Source organism: Channa argus, chromosome 4 (genome assembly GCF_033026475.1).
Source record: "Channa argus isolate prfri chromosome 4, Channa argus male v1.0, whole genome shotgun sequence".
NCBI classification, from domain to species: domain Eukaryota; kingdom Metazoa; phylum Chordata; class Actinopteri; order Anabantiformes; family Channidae; genus Channa; species Channa argus.
The window spans coordinates 11,174,359-11,191,316 of NC_090200.1; the positions used below are offsets into that span (position 1 = coordinate 11,174,359).

General features: G+C 40.3%; 2 protein-coding genes across 4 annotated transcripts in view; one reads left to right on the forward strand and one right to left on the reverse strand.

Annotated features, from left to right (window-relative positions):
• Positions 1 to 27: 27 nt before the first annotated feature.
• On the reverse strand, positions 28 to 7,333 carry ucmab (upper zone of growth plate and cartilage matrix associated b). The gene is made up of 5 exons (XM_067502495.1): positions 4,400 to 7,333; positions 4,144 to 4,212; positions 3,964 to 4,059; positions 804 to 902; positions 28 to 730 (listed from the first exon to the last, which is right to left on the reverse strand). Exons 1-5 carry the CDS (start codon positions 4,455 to 4,457, stop codon positions 633 to 635), a joined length of 420 nt encoding a protein of 139 aa, XP_067358596.1. The 5' UTR covers positions 4,458 to 7,333; the 3' UTR covers positions 28 to 632.
• An 11-nt stretch (positions 7,334 to 7,344) lies between these two features.
• LOC137126069 (cyclin-dependent kinase 17-like) overlaps positions 7,345 to 16,958 on the forward strand; it is a 28,829-nt gene continuing 19,215 nt past the window's right edge. The window contains exon 1 of one of the 3 annotated variants that reach the window (XM_067502492.1): positions 7,345 to 7,563. The gene's annotated coding sequence lies outside the window, so the exon portion shown is untranslated. Of the gene's footprint in view, positions 7,564 to 8,245; positions 8,267 to 16,958 lie in introns of those variants that run through there. The other 2 variants (XR_010914270.1, XM_067502491.1) reach the window with 2 other exon arrangements.

The window sequence follows — 16,958 nt, forward strand, 5'->3', positions numbered from 1 at the left end:
GCGTAAATATTAAAGTTAGGTTGGGTCTATACACGGTAGAAACATTTATTAAACATGGATTTTAAAGTGATTTGGTTTTTGTCATGAGTGTGTATTAGTAATAGTAGTATAATATAGAGAGAGAATGTGTGAGTAAATACATAATATTCACACTGCTTCTGAGGATACAAAATATTCAACATTGTTTTATCAGACTGATAGTAATACACGTTACTAATTGTATAAGAATTGCTGCTAATTAACATAATTTTACTAAAGAAAATTACAGGACATTGGTATATTATAGACCTCAGAAGGAAAACTAAGGATTAGTTGTTACTAGTTAATGCATTACCCATAATATAAAAAGCGACTTTATCAAGTATTTGAGCTTTGTTTGTGTCAAAGACAACTGTTACTATTTCAGTACACTTGATTTTTTTAAGATTTTTGGGAAAAAAAATGACAGTTATTAATGTGGTTGCACACACAGCAGTAAAATTCATATTCACAATCCAAAAGCATGGCTGAAAACCTCACTCTGTGGCTGATGTCTCTATTGTCAAGTTCTGTGTAGAAAATGATCACTGTTGAGTTTCTGTGATGTTTCTTCTAAAGCCTGGCATCACGTCTGTTCTCTTACTGCCTTAGTCTCAGGTGGAGTGACGGTTGTACTCGTGGGGAGGATGCATCCCATCATAGTGAAACTCCCTCCACTGCTCGGTGCTCTCTCTGGTTCTCTCATTTTGCTCTGAAAGAATTTAGGATTTTCAGTGAACGAACTCATCACTGAGCTACTGTACATCACATTTGAATTTCCATACCATCATGCTCCTCCTCAGCATAGCCCTCAAACTCGTTCCTCTTCTCCTCGTGAAACTCTCTCTTTCGTTCGTCTGCAGCCAAAACCTGCCTCTGTTCAACTGCAAATACAGACAAGGAGGAGGATTTGGAATATAAAAAGGAGTTTGAATTGGTAAATATCCTAGATTCAGAAATTTACAGTATAATCATACTGCAACACCAAGAACCAATACAATTTTTAATATTACAGCCTGACAAAGACTAGACCAAATAATATTTAAAATGTACTTTATTAATCCCCATGGTTACATAGTTGTCGACAGGCTGCACCATTTATAGGGTAAGTGTGGTGTTCAAAGACACTTCAATGTGTAGCCAGGAGGAACCAGGAATCTAATCATTGTTTCTGTTGTTCATGGACAACTGCTAATCCAGCTGAGCTATACTGTGTTAATATTCATGGACTCAAATAATATAAAAGTACATGTAATTTATTATTTTCCATCACCAGAGAACAGACTGAAAAAACAACAACAAAGTGTTCAGCATCACAAGGCTACAACCACTGAAGTTTCCTCAGAATGGAATCACTGCATCTTAAACTAAAGATGTTTTGTGAACATCGTCATATATCTGGTGTTTGTGGTGAAGCGGTGATTCATAGCAGCTGATTACTTTCAAGGCTGACACACAATCACAAAAAACCTGAACATAAAGTGGTGGGAAAAAAAGCTAATGAGTCACACCTACACCTCTTTCTTTTATCCAGGAGACGTATGTAGGCAGAAACCAAAATGAAAGAATAGATTTTAAAATGTCTTAGTCCCACTTGTCCCACCCATTTGTACAAAGTCCTCATTTCAACAAAAATAATTTAATTTAAGTTAAAGTGAAGCTAAGAAACTTTAGTAGTCTGAGTTAAACAAATCAAGTTTTTTTTTTTAACCTTACAGTCTCTTTAGCATTTAGCAAGGATGAATTTCTGGATCGGAGTCCAAGCTGGTCTAATACCTGGATTTGTTCAATTTTGCCCCCAGCAAGTTCCTTTTGTTCGTTCATTCACTGCTCCTTAAATAGTCTGTACAGGCAAAGACAATGTATGCTAACAGGTGCGGGCTCAGTGACACGTCTTTTCTAGGTGATCACATCTTGTGATCTGCAGCAGTGAAAAAATTAAACCCTCAGATAACAGTGATTTCATCTAGAATTCTAGAAAGAAAAAAAAAAGATTTTGCAAGATTTGTGAACTTGCACCTTAAGCTTTAATACCATCAAATGATGTTTGGATTAATTTAGATTTAGACTGATCTTATGTTTAGATACAGAGCAGTGAGACCCAGGACCTTCAAAGCGTAACAATCTGCATGTGACCTCTGACTAGAACAAATAGTAGGTTGTCATGAATGGGCAGGTTAGTGTCAGTAGAAGTCAAACATTGGATCTCTCTCCAGGTTTCCCAGCGCATGCCTGTTCATGGCATGGAAGATTGAAGTTCAAGTTATAATAGTGTTCATAAGATATGCAAAAGAGTTGCAGATTATTATTTGCAACATATTTAACAGTATGAGTAGTGACAAATCAGCAGATCGTTTGAAGTCTGATGGTTTGATGTCTATGTTTTTTAAATGGTACATCACCTTATCCACACTGAAATATCTAATACATATATCAAATATTGTCTTTTGCAAATGTCGTCCACCTGAAAGACAAATGTTATGCTTTTATGTCGTTATGCACCAGGAGAGGCACTTCATAGTAAGCACAATTTATTTGTCTCACTTTGTTACTTGGTTTTTCTCTGACCCCGTTCTGCCTGTTTGTCGGCACATTCCACATTCAACTCCCAACCGCTCGCCCACTCACTCGTCCATCTCAGTCTTTTCACTGTGTTCTCTGCTTTGTGTTCATTTTATGCCGCCTTTAACTGCACAAAGTGTCTTGTTGTTGAGACACAGACCCACAGCATGTTACACAATTCAGAGCAGCAGTTTCAGTGTGTCCTCTCACCTTTCTGCTAACAGAATTGTACATAATGCTGCCATTAAAATACCCAAGAAAGTCAAACATGGTGAAGTATGTGAACCTTCACAACATTTGCAGGCAGAATATTGACGGATTTTAATGTGAGCTCCATGCTGACCTGTAGCTCCTGTTGCAACACCAAGCAGAGGCAATAGAGCTTCTACTTTCATTTATTAAAAAAAAAAGAAAAGAAAAAAAGAAAGAGACAAATTAATCTTTCAGTGCACACAATGCCCACATTTCCAATAAGATCCCATACCTCTTTATGCTCAGGATGAGGACAAATAGATGAATAGACTTCATACAGAAGTCAGTTGCATTACAGATTTTCTGACATTTTTTCCTTGTGCATATGATTGATGCTGTGGTTTATGGACATTAAACACATTTTTCTGATGATGCATGCTGCTTCAGGCTCTTCAACCTCTCTTTCAAGAGCCCATTATGTAAAACAAATTTCATTAGGGAACAGAAAAGACTCATTAAGTTAGTTTTTAGAGTCACATGACATGTTGTTGATACTTAGCATTCTACAATTTAAGTATATAATAAATTAAACAGTAATAGCAATCACATTTTGTATGATAATTCAAAGTCATTAACACTTTATTTTATTATTTGTTTCACATCCATATCACTTTAAAAGTGCCAGGCCAACTGGATAAACTTTTTCAGATTTAATTTACTAAAATAGTAGTAGAATTAAAATTTACCAATATGACAAAAATTTTGCACAGTACAACGTTTTACTGTCCAGTTTGCAGGAATACAAACTAGTGGTGAACTAAAACTAGTGAAACTGAAGAATAAATCACAAACTCCTGACCACTTGAACTCACGTTATTTTGTAAGACGTGAGTACAAGTGATAAACAGTGTCTATTTTTATTTTTTCTTAAACACTGAATCCCGCAGGTGAGACAAATGGTTTTCTAGTGCATCGTCATTAAAGTTAGTGCCAAGTTGAATGCAACATAATGACTTAGATTCTGAAAAACAGTGGTGGTGTGAGAGTGCATCTGTTGCCAAAATGCACCTATACTTACACAATGAACTACAAATGCATACTATTACCAAACGCACACACACCCATACACACCACCATGGATGGCCAGACCTCATTCCTCACTGCCACAAACAACCTGCAGATTGAACTCACTGTTAATCTCATCCTGAGTCTTCACACCACGTCTGCTGCGTCTTCTAAAGAAGTTTGTGGCATCTGCTTCCGTCATGAAAATCCTCTTCAGTTGACCTGCAGTGTAAGCAGAAGGAGGTTCAGCTCACAACAAAAAGGGATAAAGAGAGCAGTGGAGGTGCAGCTGATGCAGCTCCTCACCTTGTCGGTCTTTGGCTCTGCCTGGCCTGCTGGACACAGCTGCAGAGTCTGCCTCTGGAGACACTGAGTCTGAGGACAAAACAAGAACATAAAATACAGAATCTAGGCTCCTTATGAAATTAAATAGAAAGACCACAAGCTGTTATTATTGTGTCTAAACAAGATCCTGCTGGCACAAAGAATTATATATATAGAAGTCATACAAGCAAAAAAGCATACAAACACCCAAATCCGAGCTTATTTGCTTTAAACTCACATGAAAGTGCAAGGAGCACAATAAGGAAAGCGAGCAGGGTCGCATATGTCCAAGACATCTTTAGCTTTGTGTCCAAAATTGCAGAGATACAGTACAAGCAATGACCAAGAAGATGCAGAGAGATAGGTAAGACTTATGTGAGAGGTGGGATGGGAGCCTGGAGGAATGTTATTGACTGCTTTTCAGATGAAGGAGGGAGTGACTGAGCAGATCTGATGAGAAGCGAAGTCAACAAACAGAAGAGAGCAGAGAGGAAGGTGCTAAGGCCTGAGTTTTGACTTATTGTGCTTCTTTATTTTTCTGTCAATGTACTTCTGTAAAATCTACATGATCATTACATATGGACCTACCATTTACTGTTTGTCAAGTAGCATAGGCCTGTGGGGACGTTTCTTTAGTCATGTACTGCACAGGCAGAATATGTTTCACTTTGTCTGCTTATTATCTACACTGAGCAGAGAAAAGATGGATGATGAGCAACTAAAACGCTGACATTTGTGCAGGCCCAAAGCTGAAGCAGGGTTTTCTTGCCAATGGGCCCCTGAACAAGGCCGCTCTCTCTGCTCCTGCATAAAGTTGTACCGGAAAGTATGCAGCCTTCTGTTTGCTGGAGATTTTTCCCACCTGAGTTCTGGCTGTGCCCCAGAAAAGAGTGAATGTCTAAATTGTTTTGTCGGGCAATTGAAGGTGGGGGAGTGTTGCTCAGGGTAGAGAGAGATAAAATCAGAAGGGGAATTCGAGAATATGAGGCATGAGAATGTTTTGCAAAAGTAATGGAGGAAAGCAAAGGATGGGTTCAAACTTTCCAAACTGTGCTAATTCATTTAGGACAATAAATGCACCAGGGGGGGGAGAGTTTCTAATTACCACTCACAGGGAAATGTATCTTTGAGTTTTAGGTTTTGTCCTGTTTAGGTAACCAGATTATCCTAAAATTTATTTTAATATTTTTAAAAATGATTACATTTGTACTGTAGGTACTGTAGTTACTAAGCTTCACACACAGTTATACAGTGTATGTGTTCAAATTATGCAGGTTTTCCAAAATAAAATATGTATCATTATGTATCAAAAATTTTCATTTTGTACTGAGCAGGCCTGTTAGCTACAGGTCCAGTGGCCTGAGATGTCAGGGAGACCCTTGGGCCACAAATTCACTACAGAGACAAAATGATCAAAAAAACACAATTGTCCTAAATTGTCCTAAAGAGACTAACAACAACCAAATGTGCACAAAATTGTCCTACTGAGAGGTAAAAAAAGACCAAAAATAACATGACAGACTCATTTTTACTTATTTTGTGTCTCTTTCAGCCTCAGGGTCCTATTTGGGAGTGGTGGAGGAGCCTCTTACCTCTCTGTACAGAAGCTCATTGTGTCATTATCTGTCTATGAGCAGATGAACATATAACCAAACTATCAGGATGCTTTCTGTCAAAAGGCGTCTGTGCTGGTCTAAGAGGATGAGAAGCCATTTTAAACCAATTTTTAGGAAGAGAAGCCAAACGCTTGGGGTGAGCTTTTAGAGACTGCTCTTCATTCTCTGAGACCATTACATCCTTCTTTAGACAGTTCTTTTGCTGACCGGAGTATTGCTTTCTTACTCGATCTATCAGTGTGCTATGCTAGACATTTTGCACTAAACGCTGCGTTTGACACTATCACAGTGATACTTAGTGAGCCATGCTCTGCTGGAATCCTGAGGAACAGTCATACCTATAAAATACGAACAGTGGGGACATGGATGTATTATGAGAAGTAGATCATATCAGAACCAAAAATGTGCTTCATAAAGTGCAAAAACTTAAATATTTCTTCTTCATTTTACATTTTAGAAAAGAGTCCCACAAATTCTAGCGAATCATCATTCAAAAAGACCTGAAATGAAGGAACTTGATGTCCATCACCAAAAAGGCTCAATGGCACTTGTACTTTTAACAGCAGCTGAGGTTTTGAGTGTCACATGTGCTGCTGGTGCAGTTCCGCACTGGAATCAATCAGTCAACTCCTGCTTCATTACTGTGTGCTTCGGTTCTGCGTCATCACACTTCAACACGCTGCAACATGTGGTGGGATTTTCAGAGAAAAATCACATCTGTCATCCCCTCCCCCCCCTCTGCTCACAGACATCTACTGCTCCAGGGTGAAAAACAGAGTTCTGACCTCTGTCACCCCTGCCAGCCCCTCTTCCAAATCACTTTCACCTAAAAGTCAGATTGAGAGTACCCAGAATCAAGACCGGCCTCCACCTCCTCCACATCTTCTTAGCCCAGGCAACTGACATCTTCAAGAAAAACAGTAAAAAACTGTAAACACAACTACACCACTTCACAACCCATATTGTCCTCAGGTTCATATTTTCTCTGGGTCTGGCACAGATAATCATATGCTGCTCTTTACACAGCTTCACACCTTTGAGAATGTGATGGACAAATCCATACTTACATACATACACTAAATCTATACATATTTGCTTAATTCTAAACTTTTTTTTTAAATTTTTTAATTTTTTTTAACTTAGTGAAGTACTTCAATTGTTGTGCTTGTGTGCAAGCATGTGCTTAGTACTTTTACTTGAGCAAAACATTTGAAGTGATAGTTCCACTTGTAATAGAGTATTTTTTAAAGCAAATATTCTTTTGAGTTTGCATACACTTGTGTCTCTTCTATAGCACTGTTGTGTTTTTTCGTTATTACTACTACTACCACTACTACTACTACTACAACTACTACTACTACTACTATTATTATTATTATTATTATTATTATCAATATGGGTTTTTCTGCATAGGATACTTTATGTTTTTATTTCTGTTGTGTTTTATTGTGAGACTGGACTACACTGAGTTAGTTGTACTTGGTAAATCTGATGATTCCCTGGTTTTCATGTAAATATCACTAATTTTCCATGCGTTCACAGACTTTTGAAACCCACAGTATGAAACTTCGAAGCCTGTAAACAAGCCATGCTGCAGGACGCTACGACCCCGCGGAAGTAAGGGACACTGGAGACCAGAAAGTAGCCACCGCCACACGGAAACCACAAAGAAGGATAAGAAGGAGTCGGTGCTTTTTTTTTCACGCTCCAAGGGAAAGACGGCATCCGGACTGAGAAGAAGCTCCGAGGTCGGGGACTCCGGTCGGAGCAACGCTCATCGTTTCTGGTGAGAATCGCCGTTTTCGGTGTAGTTTCTGTGAGATTATCGCAGACAAACAGCTGCTGAAGCTTCAGTTAGAGTCGCGCTGACACAGGAACACCCCCCCTCTCTCTCTCCAAACGGTGACACAAAACAGGCTTTAACAGTGTGCGATGTTTACTTCACAGTCCGCAGTGTGAATGCGGTCATTTGTTTATTATGTGCGCTGTCCCCGGCGAATGGCCGCGCGCAGCTCGCACCAATAATGGGCAGTTGTATCATTTCTGCTCTGCCGAGTTAAACATTTGCTGTGGAGGCGACGCAAACACTCGGCTGGCTGGTTTGTCACTGAACTGTATGTGGTGGGGTTGTAAAAAGGGAGAGGGCTGGCCGGGTGCTCTACATGTATCGTCTTGCAGAGTTGCTACAGAAACATTCACTGACCCACATTTCAGAGATGTCCTGACTCTGTGGCCCAAAACATTTTTACTTGGAGGACCGCGCAAACTGTACCAGTCTCTGCACCCCCCCCCCCTTCCCCCTCTGTGTGTGTGTGTGTGTGTGTGTGTGTGTGTGTGTGTGTGTGTGTGTGTGTGTTTCTCTCTCTCTCTCACTCACTCACACACACACACAGTCAGTATTAAGGGCTTTAAGCAGCTGTTGTCTGAAGGCCAGGGCAGGAGCCTGCATGGGAAACAGTCTGAGGAAGACTCAAACAAGCAGTTTCTAGGTATCTCACCTCACCACGCAGCTTTTCATGAATTCCTCTACTGCGTCTTTTTCCAATGATGAGGTAACCTGTGGTTGTGTATGGGAAGTGAGCAGGATGTCTAAAAGGAAGACATCATTGTTCTGCAGGGGCAATCAGACGTGAGAGTAATTCTCGTGGCAAACTGACGAGGAAGGTCATTTTGGTGTGAAAACACCCAAGAGCCCAAGTGGTGACATATTTATTGTTCTTAGTAATACTAACTCATGGCTCAAGTTAGAAAAAATAACAGTTGACGTCATTATCAAGATTTGATTCTATCAAACACTCAATAACCTGTGAGTTAATAGCTTAAACTAATGCAGTCAGCTGCAACATAGCCCACTTTGACAAAGGTTATAATGCCCAGTTAAACTTAAGGCACAGTTTAATTGTGTTGCATTACACTGTGATGTATTTCCAATGTTAGTGTATCCGACAACTCGACAGCACCACAAACAGCAGCTGTCATGGGCAAAACTAACAGTGTTGAATCAGCACCTCTCTTTCAAGGTCTGAATCCAACCTGAATGTTAACCTTTATGGAGGTAGAATTTGCTAATTTGTAATCGGTGAGCTTTCAGCACTAAATAACATGTCACAATATGGGCGTATGACTGACAATATGAACTCACTATTGCACGAGACTTATTCATTTATATTTGTGACATTTTGTTGAGGTTTGTAGCTTGCTCGGATCAACTAAAATAACAATAACTCCAAAAAAAGCAATAGGAAAAGTGTTGACAGCGCAATTATTTACCAAAATGCTTTTTTTAATAGATTTTTTGAGTAAGAAGAGTTTATATCTGTGTCGTTTTTAGTTAGCTTGACACCATAAGTATTGTTGTCTATCAGCTGCACAAGAACTCTAAGAAAATGCAGCCAAATATATAGAAGCTTTAAAGAATCATTTCACTCAAATATACACTAAGTAAAGAAGCAAGAATCCAGAGCTTTTGATGCAGTGCTATCAAAACAATGTTTTATAGTTCATAATGTATTTCTGTGGGCTGAATAAAGGAGCTGCCCTCGCACTTTCTTTCTTTTCCTCTGAGCAGGTTTCACTTTGACAGGGACAATCTGTTGAGCTTCCTTTCAAGATGTGTGTCACTCAGGAGCTTCAGGTGTATAATTTGTGTTTAGCCTGGTACCCGCAGGCGGGCAGGGGGATGCAGTGTGCCCGTGTGTGTTGGTTTGACGTGGAGTCGTTCCCTTGGTGAAGGCCTTGGGAATGGTGGTAGCAGGGTAACCTGAGCCGCTGTGAAACAGCTGTAGCCACACGGCGCTGATCCCTCAAGTCCCAGTGCAGATCAGATGATGGTCCAGTATGTGTATTGGGTGCGTGTGGGGATACACATGAATGAATGTGTTTTTGCCACTTTAACACATGCAGTGACACAAAGAATCTTTTCCAAACCAAACAGAATTGACTCTTTGAGCAATTCTAATAATTGTTGGTGTGTTGGTTAGAAAGGTCGTGTGTATGCAGGAGGCTGAAAGTTAGTATGTCACTTTTCTCTAGGGAGCAGCTGCTAAGTCACAGGCACAGTGCCGGTCTATAGTTAGCCATGAATACAAAGTCTTCCTCTTTTCTCTGCTGCATTAACACAAGAAGTCTGATGCTGGCACGCAGCTTAGCTCCCCCACATGCAGTTGTCCTACAAGACAAATGCTGTTGCTTGCAAGTTAGACTGTCTCCACTCCCTGATGTTCTATCTCCATCTGAATTTGTGAGTGTCGGGTGGTGATAAACACCCCCCACCCTCTCTAGCTTTGAGCCAGCTGCCCTAAAACCTGTTTGATTGAGTTATGCAGTAACAACTTACACCCCATATCTGGGGTTGTCATCTACAGTATTAATGTCTGAAGCAGGTGAGGGACAAATATTGCCTTTTTCCCCATCAACCTTGGCAGGGTTTGCAGGAGATGAACACATTCTTTATTTGGAAGCAGACACACATCTTCATCCGATGTTATTCTAGCCAGAGTAGCTTTGCATATTTGGGCTGCATTGAAGTGTTCATAATTAAGTTCCCATTGGTTTAATCAAAACATGTTAAATCCATTGTATTTTTAATTAGCTGAAAGTTGAAACCCTCAGGCCTTCTCGATCTCAGTTCAGTAGCCTTTTCTAATCAGGGATGGAGAAAGTAGACCACTGTTCAGCAGCTAAAAATAAATGCTGGGTTCCTTCTTAATGACGTTATCAATTTTCCATTCAATTTAAAGCTTAGTGAGTTTCTTACCACTCACTTGTTGGAAAGAAGAAAGAGCTACATGGAAGATTTTCCTTTTGTTCAGATGAAAACGTCCGATTCTAAATAAATATGAGATTTGTCAACGGAAACATTACTCACAGCAGTATTTAATAATTGTGTCACAATTTCACCTTTTCTATATTCTCACATGTTATTAGTGTTATTTCTTTGTAAATTCACTACTGTTGAATGTTGACCAAACACCTAAACTTTGGAAAACTAATGGGATTAGTCCTGCAGCAAGCAGCTCTCTGGATTGTTGTTTAAAGTACCACCACAGTTATTTAATAGCCACAGTGGTGTATTTTCAAATTGTTTTGTTTTGTCTGAGCAAATGTTACTCAGTTTACTATTAGATAAGGCACAAAAACAGAAGATCATTAAAGTTGAGGAACAGGAACTAGGTCATTTTGTTTCAAATATTACCTAAATGATTAGTTCATTATAGGCTAAACAAACAAAGTTGTCCAGCTTTACTGTAGCTTTTTTTTTTGCATAATCTGACAGTTTACATGTATGAATAGGTACAGAGGACCAGTTCTATCTGTATGATACACAATTGTCAGTTTTGTTTGTCTGCTGTTGAATTGCTGTTGAAACCTTTAACCCTGTGTCTAACTGCCCACTAATGATGTAATGCATGTAATAATGTGCCATGCTTTTCCACTGGCTCTGCAGCCAGTCCTCAGCCTTAGCTGAGTTTGACAAGTGACTCCACAGGCCAGATTAATACAACCCGTTGTCGAGGTAGAACTGATTTATTAGATTAAAACACTCCACAGTTATTAAATTGTCAAAGTAACAGTCCAGCTGCAGTTTAAACACCAACTTTAACTTGGTTTGGATTTGTCAATAACTGTGCTGCAGAATATTTATATAAAATACCTGTTTCCACATGTGCATTCAATGACCTAATCCCGTAAACCTCAGTCTGGAAGTGGGTTCTCCTGTCATAATAAAGGCTGTGAACGTTTTAATTCCTTCTCTTTTCAAGTGAAGAACAATTTAAAGGAAGCTCTGCAACATTAATGTATTAGGGCACATTGAGCACTGGTGCAGTTCCCTGTAAATTAAGGAAGAATATTGAGAAGATTACAGAGAAGTATCAATATCAGTGAAAATGAAGTATTAATATAACACTAGTGATACCAATCCTTGGGTATATAAGGTATATAATTAATGCACAAATCATTGATTATGATAATAATCTTTACTGCACCTGAAACAAAAAAGTCACTTGGAAACTAGATATGACTTTTCTGCGGGATTTTACTGAAGTGGGCAAACCCACGGTTGAGGCAGGTAGGCACGCTGTCAGAAATGGCTACAAAAGCAATTGAAAGCTGTTTATTGTGTTTGCAGTTTGATACGGAAACTGATATTCTGATAACCCTGTCCTGCAGTCTGCTCTCTGTTAGATAAGCCTGGGCTGCTGTTCCCTTTTAACAGTCATGAAAGAGATGAGAACCTGCTGCGGTTGCTGGTGTGAGGATGAACACAGACAGACGCGCAGGGAGGAGAAGGCAAATAATCGCTCTCTCTGATGCTAATGCTCTGCTCACACATGGACAGTAGGAGACTCGATTCAGGCTCTGATCAGAAGAGTCTGTGCCAGGGTGATTATGTAGTTAATGAGCCAGATGAGTAGCTGATAATCTTGCTGCCTTTTACTTCAAATAAATCAAAGGTATCAACATATCTACAAATCTGTTTTGTAAAATTTATATATATAACGTATTCTGAAATCATTTTGCACAAATAGTGGAACCAAAAAAGTTTAGAAAAATGGGTTTTAAAGTCATCATTTGAGTGACAGTGTCCAGCCTGCCTGATAAAATCAACCCATATCTACTGATCTCAGTGCTCTCTTCTGAATCTGGCTGGGTCCACAAGGCTTATCTGCCACAATTCCTGCTGGCCTTTGATCCTATTCCTAAGATGTGTTGCCCTGCATGCATCATTTTCATTTAAATGGTGTGTTTATTTTCAGTCATTCTTTGACTATTCATTGTGTGTTTACGAAAATATCTCAATCGGAATTAGTTTTATTTTGTGTTTTAATCAGTTTGTCTGTAATAGTTGTATTTGTAATTCATTATATTGGAGCCTATGTGTGACTAGAATGTTGGCAATAGTAAATATGAGTGAACTGGATTATGTGACAAACGCTGGGATGTGGGTGTGTGTTGAAAACACAGTTGTTGGAAAGTAATGATTCACTTGTGGCTGCTGCAATATTTGACACCAAGTTCTTGTTTCAGATTATTGATCAATCTAAAAAACAATTCAACCTCATGTTATTGTTCCTTAAATCTAAGCATGTTTTGCTTTTCTCTATTCTATATCTTTTTGCATAGCTTTGCATTTTGGACTGCAAGTTATGAAATAGATTAGTCATGATGGTAAGGACAATGCATTGTCTTTTGTGATGGATTTTGTTGGTAGATAGTGGCCTTAACAACAGCCATGCTCATTAACTATGTGGTATTCTCTGTGTAAATAAATAAATGTATTTTAAAATAAATTTTTGGATGACTGTGGTTTAAGATAAAGATTGGTAGTCCATCAATCTCGCAGTTGTTGGTTCGACCCCTGACTCATCTGGTCACATATTGGAATGTCCTTGAGCAAGACAATGAACCCTAACTTAGTTGCTCCTGGTGAGTGTTGGCCAGCTGCATAGCAGCTCCCCCATCGATATGAGTGTTTGTGGGATTGTGAGTGCGACTGGGTGAATGACAAGCAGTATAAGGCGCTTTGAGTGCCAATAGCTTGAAAAAGCCGCAGACCATTTAAATAGACAAAGACCAACTGCTGTGTCGGCTCACGTCGTTCTGGCCTGAGAAGTGGCACTTGAATATGCTGCAAAGATGAGCCGACAAGCCCGGAGCCCTCCATGTTCTTCATTTGGGTAAGAGTATGCAGAAGATATGGGGCCGTGTATGTTCAAACTGTAAGCAAAGCCTTAGCTTACAACTTTCACACCACTCAGATGGTTTACTTCAAATGGATGATGTGTCCCGTACAAAGTTATAACATCAGTACAAATTGTACCAGCATTGTGAATATTTGGTCACTCCTTCTGTGATTCAATAAGCTGAAGAGCCACTCAGAGTGGTCTCTTTCAGCAACATTTTGAATCGGACAAAAAGCTGCTGCCGGGAGTCTAACTAGATCTGGTGCTGTGGAACACACTGCGCAGAATATACTGATGGATGCTCCATGACAGCCCCACGCTACCCAGCTGCCAATGGTTGCCCTTACCAATCAGAGAAGGCCAAGTCCTCTACATAAAATAATAAAAAAAAAATATATGCATGTAGGACACATGTGAGATGCCACCGACTTTGACACTGTCAGTATTTGATGTCCTGGTTTCAAGTTTCTTACCACATATGCTCAGTTCCCAAAAGTTGCATATTGTAGCTTTAAGACCATTGCCTTCACAATTTATACACTTAATACATTTAATGGTGCAGTTGCACCTGATCTTCATGGAATTTACAAGTTATCTACTGACTGCAGGCAGTGTTGGACCCCAGAAAAAGCTTAGTGAGGAGTAGGCCTGTCACTCAAGCTGCCGTAACCATAGCAGCAGTATTATCAGCTCCCGTTGAATCTTATTGCCTATGAGATCTGTGGCTGTGCGTCACTGGCCTGGCTTCACCTCCTTTGGCCACAGGCTCTGGCTGATGTCTATTGTATGTCTCGGACATGTACATCAGTGTTGACCGGCATGTCAGCCCCGCTCCGCTCTGTTGATGTTTTTTCAAAGAAGGCTGAAGAGACAGTGTATGGCAGAAAAGAGCAGATACAGGATATGTTGAAACACTTTGTGTATCCAAACAGAGCTTTCTGTTGAAGCCTCATCTGCTGCAGTCTGTGCGGGGGGGTATCATCCCTACCTGGTCATGCTCAGCACTGCTCAGCACTACTCAGCTAAGCAACACGCAGCCATCACCACCTTTAGCACCTCCTTTTTACTGTGCACAATGCAGCCTTTATACAAGGCCCCCATAATGGGGCCAGCTCCTTCGCATTGTCTTGGCCAAGATGAGAAAAGGCTGCTCTTTATAAAAGCAAGGCTGAGCTCACCCCTGAATCATGCCAACAGTCACACTTGTTCTCTGTCTTCTTGTGTGAGTGCGGAAACCAGGGGCGGAGAGGCAGGCATTTTCTGGGACCCTTATACTCCCAAAGCCTGTGACGTTAGGTGGATTAGTGAACCCTGGAAGGGGTCACAGTGAGGTTGCGACATTTCGTTTCCTGTTTCTGTGTGTGGCCTAGACAGCAGCCTCCCTGTGGCAGGGATGGTGGCTGTGGCATGATGGGTTCTTGTAAAAGAAGTGGGACAATTGCACAAACTACCCCTGCAGTGATGGTGGCTACTGAGCCCTGGTCTGGCAGTCTCATCAGGGACTCTGACCTTGCCCTTTTAGTAGTCTTCTGTTCATAATGAGACCAGTTATTTCTCGCTCACTGCTACAGCAGGAAAGGAAAAAAATCCATATGAACCATATGTTTATTGTCACCACTGCAGCATCCATAAAACTTTAACCCCCTCCTTTCTCTTGTGTTTCTCTGCATCTGTCTGACTGTCACTTGCTTACTGTACTGCTAGGAAAACAGAGAAGGAAAATCCTTTTTAGCATACAGCTGGTATCAGGTGACAAGTGAGGATAGATGGCTGGTTTAGGAAATAAAGGTGCATGCTCAATATAAAACTCAAAGTGTGGGGGGCTTGTCAGAATTTAAGGTCAGCTCACCCACACTGTACATGGAAGAAGACACATCCGAAACATCTGTGAATCTGCCTGTGCTGATGTGTGACATTTTAAAATGAAACCATCTCATTGATGAGGATTTTCAGATCCTCTATTTTTTTTTTTAATGCTTTGGTTTAGGGGATGAAAACTGTAGATGTAGTCTGGGGGAGCTGCAGGAGGGGAGGGGTTGTGTGTGGTTGCTATAAGGTGTGAAATGGAGGGAGACGGAAAATAAGCATGCATGCGGTGTCCTGCTGCGCGCTGCATTTTCAACATGGAAAAAAGCTGCGGGGTTGCTGTGGTAACAAAGCCTGAATCAGTGTGGTGCTCGGACCCTTCCTCTCTGCCCCACGTTTCTCCCCCGTCTTCCCCCCTCCTCTTCTCTGGCCACCTCCCAATGGGTCCAGCCTATTTAGGGGGAGTGGGGATACAGGCTCAGAACAGGGATCGTGTCCAAAACTCCGCACTCAATCCCAGAGCAGGAACGTCGGCCAGAGGATATGGGTTCACAGCAGACGTCCCCGCTTCTTCATTTTTTTGCTGCTGCTGTTACTTTTCTATGAAGTGATTTATTTATTTTTGTATTTTTAATCTTTAAATGTTCTGGATATGAGCTCCTAGGTAGTAATGTGATGTTTATGGGCCCCCTCATATCCTGATCCTATACATTAATGAATTAAGAGGGGATTCTGGATTTTACCATGGAAACTGAGGAGAGATTAACTGCAGAAATCCAGCAGTAAATGGCATGTCAGTTTATTCCATTTGGGTGCCAGATATCCTGATTTGAGATTATCCCAACGACTGTAAACACAATATAGTGTTCGGTTTAATGATTGTGTTAGATTTCAATTAATCTGTCATCTTATTTATTATATAACTTAAAACCAACCATCTTTGTTGGTACAAAAATCCAAAACACAACAATATTTCATTTACAATGATTATAAAGCTGAGAAAAAAATAAACATTTAAAATTTGGAAATAAAGATTTAGCATTTTTCATTTATTAGGGACTGAAAGGATGAAGTAATCATAAAAGGCATTATGTTTCCCCATTAAACGGCTGTGTCATCTTCAACAGTGGCGAATAAGTAGTTTTTCATCAGACTTGTGACTGTGCTCTCTTTATATAGTGCACATGTTGCGGGCATGTTAAAAGACTGCAGCAGGAGTGTGGGTAATGCAGTGAGCTGTTCAGGAGATGACAGACTGCCTGCCCATGCTAGAGCTGATGTGTCATGAGCCAGAACTGACTGATGTGAAGCTGTAATGACATTCAGCCTCATCCCTGTTCCTAGTATAATTAGATTGATTATTCCTTCACTACAATCACACAGAAGAAACTTGTACAAATGTAGGTTAAAAGCTGTGGAAGCCAAGAATATTATCTTAAATATGTATTCTGACAAGTCAGAGTTTCTGATGCATTTTCTTTTTTCCCCAAAGGCTGTTTATAGATAGAGACCTACTGCATATGTGGAAAATATGGATAATGCGTTTTGTGGGACGAGAGGAAGTTGTATAAATCTGATGAATTGTCTCAGTGACTTCAGTCAGTGTTGGCTGAAGACTGCATGATGTGGTGTTGGTAAGAAGTGAGTTTACTAAACCTCTGCAGCTTGCACCTCATCTCTACTTGAGGCT